Source organism: Pongo abelii, chromosome 15 (genome assembly GCF_028885655.2).
Source record: "Pongo abelii isolate AG06213 chromosome 15, NHGRI_mPonAbe1-v2.0_pri, whole genome shotgun sequence".
NCBI classification, from domain to species: Eukaryota; Metazoa; Chordata; class Mammalia; order Primates; family Hominidae; genus Pongo; species Pongo abelii.
The window spans coordinates 23918919-23930563 of record NC_072000.2 but is presented as its reverse complement, the minus strand read 5'-3'; the positions used below and the strand labels follow the sequence as shown (position 1 = coordinate 23930563).

The window sequence follows — 11645 nt, the reverse complement described above, 5'->3', positions numbered from 1 at the left end:
AGGGGAGAAATGGGACCTGGGCCCACACCAGTCCTAGTCTAAGCTCAGAGCACCCTACCCACATGGCACTGCTGGCCTCAGCCAGTCCCAGATACTGTAGTTGGGTAACTTCCTGTATGGAAGGCACTCCAACCTGTAGGGGACCCCTGAGGAAAGGGGCCCTGCTCGCTCAAGTCTAAGGACTCTACTGGCCCTAGAATATAAATTTTGTGGCCATCCAAGGAATGAAATTTAAAAAGTCCTATAAGATCCCACATGTCCACATACTGCCAACACACCTGAAACTCAAAGCAGTGCTGATGGTGTTGCACTTCGTGTTATAGTGCTGCTTCCAGAAGGACTCCGTCAAAATACTATGTGCTCTCTGTGGGCAGTGAGCCCTGCAGCATCACCACCAAATGCAGCTGCCATTCATTGAACCCTACCATGGGCTGTTTAATCTCATCTAATCCTCACTACCACCCTATAAAGTAGGTATGATTTTTTTCTCATTTTACTGATAAGAAACCTCAGATTCTGAGAGCTAAGGGCAATTCCCATAGTCACAACTGCTTTTTTTTTGAATAGCAGAGCTGAGATATTCCCATGTTTATCCCAAGAATTGGTTATTTTCTCCTACATCACACCACATCATATTAGTTAATAACCTGAGCAGTTCAACATCTTTGTTAACAGTTTTGAAACATTAATTCACAGGAAAACTGGTAGGCTCCAAGATGCTGGACCCCACCTGGTGTCTAGGCTCCAACTCAGACTAATTAAACCAATATTGCTAGAAGAGGGCCCTGTAATTTTTTTTAATTAAAACAATTTTAAACTCCCCAAGGTAATGTTTTGTTGTTGTTGTTTGTTTGTTTGCTTGTTTTGAGACAGAGTCTTGCTCTGTCGCCCAGGCTGGAGTGTAATGGCATGATCTTGGCTCACTGCAACCTCCACCTCCCAGGTTCAAGTGATTCTCCTGTCTCAGCTTCCCGAGTAGCTGGGACTATAGGCTTGCACCACCATGCCAGGCTAATTTTTGTATTTTTAGTAGAGATGGGGTTTTGCCATGTTGGCCAGGCTGGTCTTGAACTCCTGACCTCAGGTGATCCACCTGCCTCAGCCTCCCAAAGTACTGGGATTACAGGCATGAGCCACCACGCCTGGCCAGTAATGTTAATAAGCAGCAAAGTTCAGAACAACTTAAAAAAAAATTTTTTTTGAGACGGGGTCTAACTCTGTCACCTAGGCTGGAGTGCAGTGGTGCAATCCTAGCTCACTGCATCCTTAATCTCTGGGGCTCATGCAATCCTCCCACCTTAGCCTAACCCAAATAGCTAGGATCACAGGCATGTGCCACCACACCTGGCTAATTTTTCTATTTTTTATAGAGATGAGGTCTCCCTACGTTGCCCAGGCTGGTCTTGAACTCCTGGGCTCAAGTGTTCTTCCCACCTCAGCCTCCCAAAGTGTTAGGATTACAGGCATAAGCCACCACACCTGGCCAAAAACTTGTACAGAGTGTTCTGAAGACAATATTTGAGTGTCTTCCAAACAGTAGAGGAGACATCCCTTGGCCAATAGGTAGACAGTCATTGATTAATAAATGTGTCAATGAAGAATATAGAAGAAACTTATAGTACAGATCCTTCCACAAAGATGCTAGTGGCCTAACTAGGATCGTATCCAGTATACTCAAATTAATTAAGGGCTAATTAAATAGTATATGTAGAGCCCACAATATCTTACTTGAACCTCTTGGGGCCAATGCATTTTGGCCAACATTTTCAGATTTTAAAAGGCACTATTGTATGTTAATGTGTGTATGTTTGTATCATATATGACTAACACTCTTAGAAGGGCCTACTCATAACAAAACACAGTGATATTTCCACAGTGAAATATGTAATGGTCACATAGCATAAATACAGAAGATAAATACCCTCACATTGTCAATCTAGTCAGGTGTCATATCTAAATGAGTTTTGGGGCCACTTTGAAAAAAAACTCTCCATTTTCAGAGTTTCAGATATTTGGGTACTGTAGATAAGGGACTGGGGATCTGTCATGTGGGCTCAACATAGATCCTGGAAGTGTAGAGAGGAAGCTACATTGGAATTTGAAGACTTGGTGAAAGTCTTGTGAATGAGGCAGAATTTGAGCTACAGTGAGTTAATTTTCTGTCCCTGGGAGGTGAGGTCCCCACAATGCCTTGTCACCCTGTTATCAGCCATGGAAGCTATATTTTCCTGCTTCCGCCACTAGAGGCCTGTAGAGTATTTTGTAAATTGCTTTCCTAAGATAGTCTATGTGGTCAGATTAAACAAAAAAACAAAAACAAAACAAACAAAAAAAAATACATGACCACTGAGATTTGCCCAAAGTCAAGATCTGGAGGAGATAAGCATACTCATCAAACAGTGCCGGAACACTTAGGGAGAGAAGCTGGAGGGAAGCTGAAGAGGATGGAGCCACATCTGAATACTAGAGAATATAGGCTTTAATCCCTGGCTAATTCCATTCTCTTAATAATTCACTCCATACAATGGAGACCTTTCACATTTCATTCCTAAATCCTTGGTTTACCTACCAGACAGATCGCTAACATGGCCAATTTTCTCTGACACCTATTCTTCTTTCCCCTCTTCCCATCCCATTTCTCATTTTTTTCCCCCTTGCCACAGATAATCTTCTGTCTCTTTCCCCGGAGAGGGATTCGCCCTCAGGAAGCGTAGGAATCTATGTTGGCTGGGTCATCACCTTTCACCACTTCATCACCACCTCTAAAACATCAGGGCAGCCCACAGATGGAGACAAACTTCCTGTCCACTATTATTAGAATTACCTGGGAGACAACACTGTTCCTACGAGGTTATTGCTGGAAGTGAGTCAGAGATATAAGGGATATATTGAATTAGGGAGGGACACTAAAGTGGTTGCCTGTCTGTGAAAACAGGAAGGATAAAGTAAACTGGAGAATAAAGAAAGAAAGAACAGGAAAATGCAAGCCAGGTCAGAGTAAAGCAAACCGTTCTTCCCTTCAGTCTCCCATTTATGTATGTCCCTGACTTGGGTCTATAATAGTCTAGGAATGTGAAGCAGAGAAAAACTCTAGGGGAAGGAAATCTCAAAATCCAGTCACACGGTGAATCCTTGCAGCTATGTTCTCAGATTCCTCTTCTCCCTACACATGACTAACTACACTGTTTCTCATTTGAATTTAGAGGAAATAGGCTGAGGGCAGCCACTTGCATCTTCTGTGTATCCAGCCACACAGCTTCTCTTCTCCTTGATTAAGTTTGATACCTTTTCTGCTGAAATTATTCTTTCACTAACTTTCTTGTTCTTTAGAGCAAGAAAGCGGAAACGATGCTAAATGAGAGAAAGACCGTCTCCCATCACATTCATTCCACATCTACTGGGCACCTAATATGAGCACTATTCCGCTTCTGGACATAATTCAAAAAAGATTTCTCACTCTCTCTTTCTCTCTTTTCCTCTCTCTTTTTCTCATTCTCTTGACCCACCCCCCTCTAACTCCCTGTGCCAGACTCTGACTATAGGACGAACATCTGCTTGCGTGACTGACTATAGGACCAACATAGCATAAGTGATCAGTATCAGCTGACTGAATCTCTAAAAGGATCCAGATAAAGAGAAGAGAGGTCCCAAAAAGAAAAAGAAGAGGAAAAGGAGAACAGAGAAAGTAAAGGAGAAAAAGAAGCAAAGGACAAAAGCAAAGGTAAGACATGAAAACAAGAAGCAAAACAAGGAGGCTGGTAGTAAAAGATGGGAAGAAAGAGAAAAGGGCAGCGAAGGGTCAAGAAAAAAGAGTTCTATTCTTGCTCCAGCCCATCTTCTATCTTGCTCTACAGCACCACACCACCTCCCCAGCAGACCCCATACCTAGGCCCTAAATTTTTCCAGGCTCGGAAAAGGAAGCCTGTTCCACGTGGTCCTCCAGAAGCCGTTACAGATAGAATCACTTTAACTGCATCCACAATACAGAAGTGCAGTTGTGCAAAACCCAAGAGTCTTACATGATTGTTGTAGAGGCTCAGGGTGGGTAGCAGGGAAGAACATGGGTAAAGGATACACTAAACTCTTCCAGTCCACATCCAGAGACAAACTCAGAGCAGAGCAGGAAACAAATGGATGGCCAGGACTACAGTAGGGACTACAGCAGCTCTTCACTTACTCCTTTCCAGCGTAAGGGAAAGGAGAGACGGAGAGCTTAGAGAAACTAGGCATCATCACCTTATTGTACCATCTCTAATCCTAGGAAAAAAATGCAAGTTGGGTGACCCATAAGGCAAGGAAGAATTACATCTGCATAATACCTAAGATCAGGAGAACTACATGAGAAAGAAGAAGTAAAAAACGAGGAACAGGAGAAGGTGAAGAGAAAAAAGACGATGAGTTGCTTCATTGTCCAGTTGGTAACTGGCGCTTCACGTCATTACAGGTTATAATAATGTGCTTTTTTATAACAGAAGTTAGGTAATTGCAGTTAGGAGTGACCTGGTCTGGTTTGGACAGCTCGCACAATGTCAAATCAAAAGGTCTGGAGCTTTTGTGACATTTTCCGCCCTTGAGCTCACAGGCAATGACAGGACTGTTACAGACAGCTTTGACTGTGTTTAGATCCTCATGGATGAATGCGTACTGGGCTATGCAACTCTGATTGGGCTCCTTCATCTTGTGTGCCATCATATCATTGCATTCTCTATCTGTCTGGTCAAGCCTAAGATAGTCTTTGTTGCTCTGAAAGAGAGCTGAGGCTCTGGGCATCTTGTTTCCTCCAACCTCATCTTCACCGAGGATGGGATCTTCTGGCCAGCCAGGTTGCACCACTTCTTTGTTGCTAAGCACCAGCGTTTCTGTGGTTTGGGTGCCCTCTCCCTCCTCAGTGGCCTCAGCTTTGTCCTGTGAGTCACTGGACCAAAATTCATTGAGCGGTTGATCACTCTCCTCCAAGACTGCTGCAGCCATATGAAGCCCCAACCCCAGGCCCATCCCCAGGCCCAGCAGCAGCATCAGCAACATGAAAAAGATCTGCACCAGATTCAGCTTCATTTTGCCTGAAGAGGAAGCGGGAAATGGAAGAACGTGACTTTGAGATCAAAATTGGCTCTAGTAGAGACTGTAGTCTCCCTAAGCCCTACAGCATTGTATTTGGGGTCTCCTCTCTCTTCTCCACATTACTCTACCCTCTTCAAGGCAGTGATTTCTCTTTCCATTCCCATTTCTCTTGTTTCTCCCCACCACATTCCCTGTTGCTGTGTAATAAAATGTGGAAGTTTCCTCATGTTCCTTCTCTTGAAGAGTAGGAAGATGACCAGAGGAAGCAGTTCTGAGGTAATTTACTTATGGGAAATCAGTGAGGAAAGTTGACATCAATTGATTCTTTTTTTTTTTTTTTCCTTTTGAGACAGGGTCTTGCTCTGTCACCCAGACTGGAGTACAGTGGCACCATCATAGCTCACTGAAGCCTCAATCTCCCAGGGTCAAGTGATCCTCCTGCTTCAGCCTACCAAGTAGCTGGGATCACAGGCACACACTACCATGCCCAGCTGTTTTGTTTTTGTTTTTGTTTTTGTTTTGAGACGAGTCTTGCTATGTTGCACAGGCTGGTCTCAAACTCCTGCGGTCAATTAATCATCCCACTTTGGCCAAAGTGCTGGGATTACAAGTGTGAGCCACCGTGTCCCTGACATCAATTGATTCTTAAACAGAAATTTGTTCCAAATAACCAGAGAATGATTGAGAAGACAAGCATGTACAGTGTCACACTCTCCTTTAGGAAAATTCTTGTAGAAAGCCTTATTCTCCATATAGGACTAGATTTATCACAGAAGACCATCTCTTTATTTTTAACCCAAATTTGCTTTTGCTCATTCAAGTATCTATTACTCTTCTTGCTACCCACTTTCCCCACAAAAGATAAAAAGGAATAGGAAAAGTACCACAGTCCATTCTTACTCCTAAGCTGAGGCTGGAGGGAAGATGTCCAATTTTACATCTCAGGCCCCTGCTAAAGCTACATCTTGTTAAGCCAGATTCCTTCTACTATTAAAGATCTCTTAACACCTGGGTAGTCTTGCTGATTAGGTTTATACTCTCAGGGAAGAAATGAAATAAGAATGAAACCAAAGAAATCAAACAATTGACCTGCTGGGGGTTCCCCTACTCATAAAGATTCTAAAGAGACCAGGCTTGGTGGCTTATGCCTGTAATCCCAGCGCTTTGGGAGGCCAAGGCAGGTGGATCACCTGAGGTAGGAGTTCAAGACCAGCCTGGCCAACATGGTGAAACCCCATCTCTACTAAAAATACAAAAATTAGCCGGCATGGTGCCACACACCTGTAGTCCCAGCCATTGGGGAGGCTGAGACACGAGAATTGCTTGAACCCAGGAGAAGACCAAGATGGTGCCACTGCACTACAGCCTGTGTGATGGAGTGAGATTCTGTCTCAAAAAAAGAAGATCCTAAGGAGAGCTGAGCGTGCATCTTTGTCTTGCTGGGCCAGTCTCATCCCCTTAACAAAGACACACATTCCCTGCCAGAAAAAAAATTGCTATGAAGAACATTATTGAGGCAATTGATAAAATTATGATCACTGTAGTAGATAAGAGTATTATGGCAATCCCCCTTATCCACAGGGAATATGTTCCAAGACCCCAGTGAATGTCTAAAGCCCTATATGCACTGTTCTCTTCCTATACGTACATATCTACATAAGTTTAATTTATAAATTAGTAATGTATATTAACAACAACTAATAAAATAGAATAATTATAACAATATACTGTTCAAAATTTGCAGATAAAAGATTCTTTCTTACCGTAGATTTTACCAATTGCAGCATATTTGTTTTCCCCCCCTTTCCTTATTAAGTTGAGAAACTTTCACCTTTTCACCCAAAGGGAGCACTTTACGGGTTCTTTTTGACATATCTGAATTGCCAGCATCATCATTCTTGCACTTTGGGGCTATTATTATGTAAAATAAGGGTTATGTGAACACAAGCACTGAGATACTGTGACGGTGCATCTGATAACGGCTACTAAGTAGCTAATGGGTGGGTGGTGTCTACAACACGGATATGCTGGACAAAGGGATGATTCACATCCCAGGTAGGATGGCGTGAGACAGTGAGAGATTTCATCACATTACTCAGAACAGCATGCAACATTAAATTATGAATTGTTTATTTCTAGAATTTGCCATTTAATATTTTCAGATTGTAGTTGACCATGGGTAACTGAAACTTTGGGTAGGGAGAATCACTGTATATATGTGTTCGATATACTGAATGTAAAACTGTACCGTGATTATTTAAGAAAATATCCTTCTTCTTAGGAGATGCACACTGAAATATTAAGGAGGAAAAGAGCACAACGTATGCAATATACTCTCAGATGCTTCGGAATATAGATATATGGATATGTATACGTGTGTGTTTAGAGAGAGAGAAAGAAAATGATAAAAAATAAATAGGGGAGCCTGGGCGCAGTGGCTCATGCCTGCAATTCCAGTACTTTGGGAGACCGAGGCAGGCGGAGCACTTGAGTCCCGGAGTTTGAGACCAGCCTGGGCAACATGGTGAAACCCCGTATCTACAAAAAATACAAAAAAATTAGCCTGGCATGGTGGCGTGTGTCTTCAGTCCCAGCTACCCAGCAGGCTGAGGAGGGAGGATGGTTTGAGCCCAGGAAGTTGAGGCTGCAGTGAGTCATGATCCACCTGTTACAGCCCAGCCTGGGCAACCGTAGTAAGAATCTCTCCCTAAATAAATAAATAAGGGAAGTTTAAAAAAATAATGTATCGGGATAAAGAATATTCATGAGTTCCCTGAATTATTATCGCATTTTTTTTGTAAAGTTGAAAATTTTTTTTAAAATTATTTATTTTAAAAAAGAGAGAGGACTTCCATGTTGTTCCTTGGGCACCCAACACCTCTGTGACTTACCTACATACATAAGCAGCTGCAGAGATTCTTGTGTCCTCTCGCTCCCCAAGTTCTTACCTCCCAGGGTTTCCTTCTTTGTGAGCAGTGCCCTGGCTGCTAGTCTGAAGAAAAATGGTTATCTTCTGGTGGTCCACGTGCTCTTAAACACATACTTACTTCCTAAACCCACTCCCCCTTTCACTTCCTCCGCCTAGCACTGGACAAACACACTCAGCCAATTCTTTCTGTTCCCACAAACACTTTGAAGTGAGGCTATTTGGGCACTGACACAGATCCAGACATCCAAGACAGGAAATGTCTCCAGCCTGGGAAACTGCAGACAGTTTTGTTTCATGGATCAATTGTTCCACTCCTGAGTTACACCCACTATCCTGTGGTTTATGCAGCCTGACCTTGTGCATGAATTTCAAGTTTAGTCTTTTCTTATATTTGCCACATGCACTTCCTTTAATCCTCTCCTATAATTTCTGCAGTGTCAAGATCTTTGGCCTTTATCTGGCCATCTCTCCAACATGATTATTTTGCTTTTCACACTTTACAAGTGTATTATGACAAGATTTAGAGTATTTGAGACAATCATGAGTTTTCACATATCTTTACCTATAACTTTATCCAGTTTTCCACTCTCTACTCCCTCTTTCCATTCCCCCAGCCAATAACCACATTCCCATAAGAATATCTAGATTTTGCAAATCTGATCATTTAGCCCTAGATAGGAGACTATCCTAAGCAGCACTTTGATTATCAGTCCCTATAGTCTGGGTGAGTAAAACCAGGAGGGTTACAATGTTGATCCTAAGGTTCACTTCTTTAGCTGAAATTGACATTATGAGATAATATTTTTAAAATCACTCTGGAGACTGTTAAGTCACTATAAAAATCCTCTGTAGACATAAACACGATCTTTTAAGAAGATGTTTTCCTAAACTGTGGTATAAAAAATGAAATAAAAATAAAAGAAGATGTTTTCCTTAGTCCTTCAGGCAGAAGTTTTCAAATGGTGGTCTAGGAGCCACTTCTGTGATTTACAAAGTCTACTGGGCTGACTTTTTGCAGTGCTGGTGTTTATAATTTGCAATAAGAGCAATGACACCAACCACCAGTATTAAGCACTTACTTTTGCAAGGCACTGACTGCATTTCACCCTCACATTTGCTTATGCTATCCCTCTTTGGTGTCTATTCTGCCCATTTATTCTGGTGAGGTCTATTTGCAACGTGAAGAGAAAATCGAGAATTATCTGCTGAGCCCAGTAGCTGTCTAAGGTCAGCAGGGGTAATGTATTCAACAACCATGCATCACCTGCTTCTTTATAACTAAAGAGTTTTGTTACTACTAGAGATCATTTGAAATTAACCTTTAATTAAATATAAAGAAAGAACCTAAGTCTGTATAAGTATAACCTTTAGACTGGACAGGTTTTTAATTTTCATTTTTATTTCTTTTTCTAGGCTACAGTTTTCTCATCTTCTAAATTTGAATCGTTCTTGGACATAAAATGGTTTATAATACTAAAAAATTTTTTTAAATAAAAAATGAATAAATTTGGATAATAGTAGCACTTACTTCATAGGGCTGTTGTAAATATTATATAAGACACTGCATGTAAAAGGCTAAATGTATTAGTTGTTGTTGTTATTGCTCTTACATAGCAATTACCAACACATGCTCATTACCCACCCAATCAATATAATTTTCCTGTTTAGAAATAGCACATACTAAGGACCAACACTGCTCACTGTATCTTCTAGAAGAGTCAACCAGTATCCTGGAATCTCACAGAAGGAATTATGAGAAGGCTGATATAAGATGACCCTCATTTCACAAACAAAGAAGTGGCTCAAGTAAGTTAATGTCCCAAATGCTACAGATAACTAATAGCAGTTCTGATACTAAAATCCCTGGCTTGTAGTTAAGAAAAATTTATGATAAATAAATAGATAGTGGATAAATGATAGGTAGATAGATAGACAGATAGATAGGTGTAAAGAGATAGAGGTAGAAAAGATTGATGTTAAAACTGAACCCTACAATTCTCCCAGCTTATTTCCTAGAAAGAGTTTTCAGGCTGTGGCACAGAGAGGGAGACCCAGGCAGAGTCCGCCAGTCTTCCTGAGCTGAGGAGATAAAATTGGGGGGTCCAAGGAAGCCAAGGCAACTGGAGTTCACAGAGCACAGTACCAGAGAGGACAGAATTGCAGAGAGAACTTCAGAGATCTGGAGTGACGAGATGTCACTGCATATCTATCAGAATGGCTGAAAGAATAAATAGCGCAAATACCAACTGCTGGCAAGGAGGCATAGAAACTGGGTACATGCATACATTAATGGTGAAAATATAAAATGTTATGGCCACTCTGTAAAATAGTTTGTCAGATTCCTTTTTTTACTGATACATAATAGTTGTACATATTTGTGGGGTTTTGATACATTCATACAATGTTCGATAATCAAATCAGAGTAATTGGGATATCCATTACCTCAAGCATTTATCATATCTTTGTGTTGAGAACATTTCAAATCTTCTACTCATTTTGAAATATACAATAAATTATTGACAACTATGGTCATCCTGCTGTGCTATTGGACACTGTAACTTATTCCTTCTGTCTAACTGTATATGCTTACCATACAACCCAGCAATTGCACTCCTTGGCATTTAACCCAGAGAAATGAAAACATATGTTCACATAAAAACTTGTACAGAAATAAAATAGCAGTTTTCTTCATAATATTCAAAACCTGGAAACCATCCAAATGTTCTTCAATGGGTGACGCATTAAGCAAACCATGGTACATGTACCATGGAATACGAATCAGCAGTAAAAAGGAATAAACTATTGATACACACAATAAATTAGATACATCTCGAAGGCATTATGCTAAGTGAAAAAAATGTATCATCAAGTAGCCATGTACTGTATGATTCCATTTACATAACATGGAGAACAGATTCATAGTTGCAGGGTCAAGGATCATTGGGATAGGGGTATATGCGTGACTACAAAGAGTTATCACCAGGGAGATCTTTGTGGTGATGGAATAGTTCTGTATCTTGATTGCAGTGGTGGTTACAGGAATAAATACATAATAAAATGACTTGTAATTACACACACACACACACACACACACGCACAAACACACATCACACTAATGTTTATTTCCTGGTTTTGATATTGTACTCTTTAAGTGAGATATAACCACTGGGGAAAACTGTTGACAGGTACATGGGGACTCTTTGTACCACCTTTGCAACTTTCTGTGAATCTATAATCATTTCAAAATAAAAAGTTTTTCAAAGTGTTAATGCTCATTATAGAAGTTTTACATAATAGTATATAGAAACACACAAATACACACACAAGACCCTCATCCTACTGTTATTTACATGTTGGTGTGTATCTTTGCAATCTTCCTCCACTCAACTCAACCCCATGTTGACGTTAAGTTCAACATGCCTATTGAAACTACAAGTTGGCCGGGCATGGTGGCTCAGGCCTGTAATCCCAACACTTTGGGAGGCCGAGGAAGGTAGATCACCTGAGGTCAGGAGTTCAAGACCAACCTGGCCAACATGGTGAAACCCCATCTGTACTAAAAATACAAAAATTAGCTGGCTTGGTGGAGGGCGCCTGTAATCCCAGCTACTTGGAGGCTGAGACAGGAGAATCGCTTGAACCAGGGAGGTGGAGG

The 11645-nt window shown here is 41.2% G+C and overlaps 1 protein-coding gene across 1 annotated transcript; it reads right to left on the bottom strand.

The window, feature by feature from the left end:
- Nucleotides 1-1656: 1656 nt before the first annotated feature.
- Nucleotides 1657-8138, bottom strand: RNASE10 (ribonuclease A family member 10 (inactive)). Its single transcript, XM_063715311.1, has 2 exons — nucleotides 7957-8138; nucleotides 1657-5060 (listed from the first exon to the last, which is right to left on the bottom strand). The coding sequence occupies exon 2, from the start codon at nucleotides 5053-5055 to the stop codon at nucleotides 4405-4407; it is 651 nt and encodes a 216-aa protein (XP_063571381.1). The 5' UTR covers nucleotides 5056-5060; nucleotides 7957-8138; the 3' UTR covers nucleotides 1657-4404.
- Nucleotides 8139-11645: the final 3507 nt, after the last annotated feature.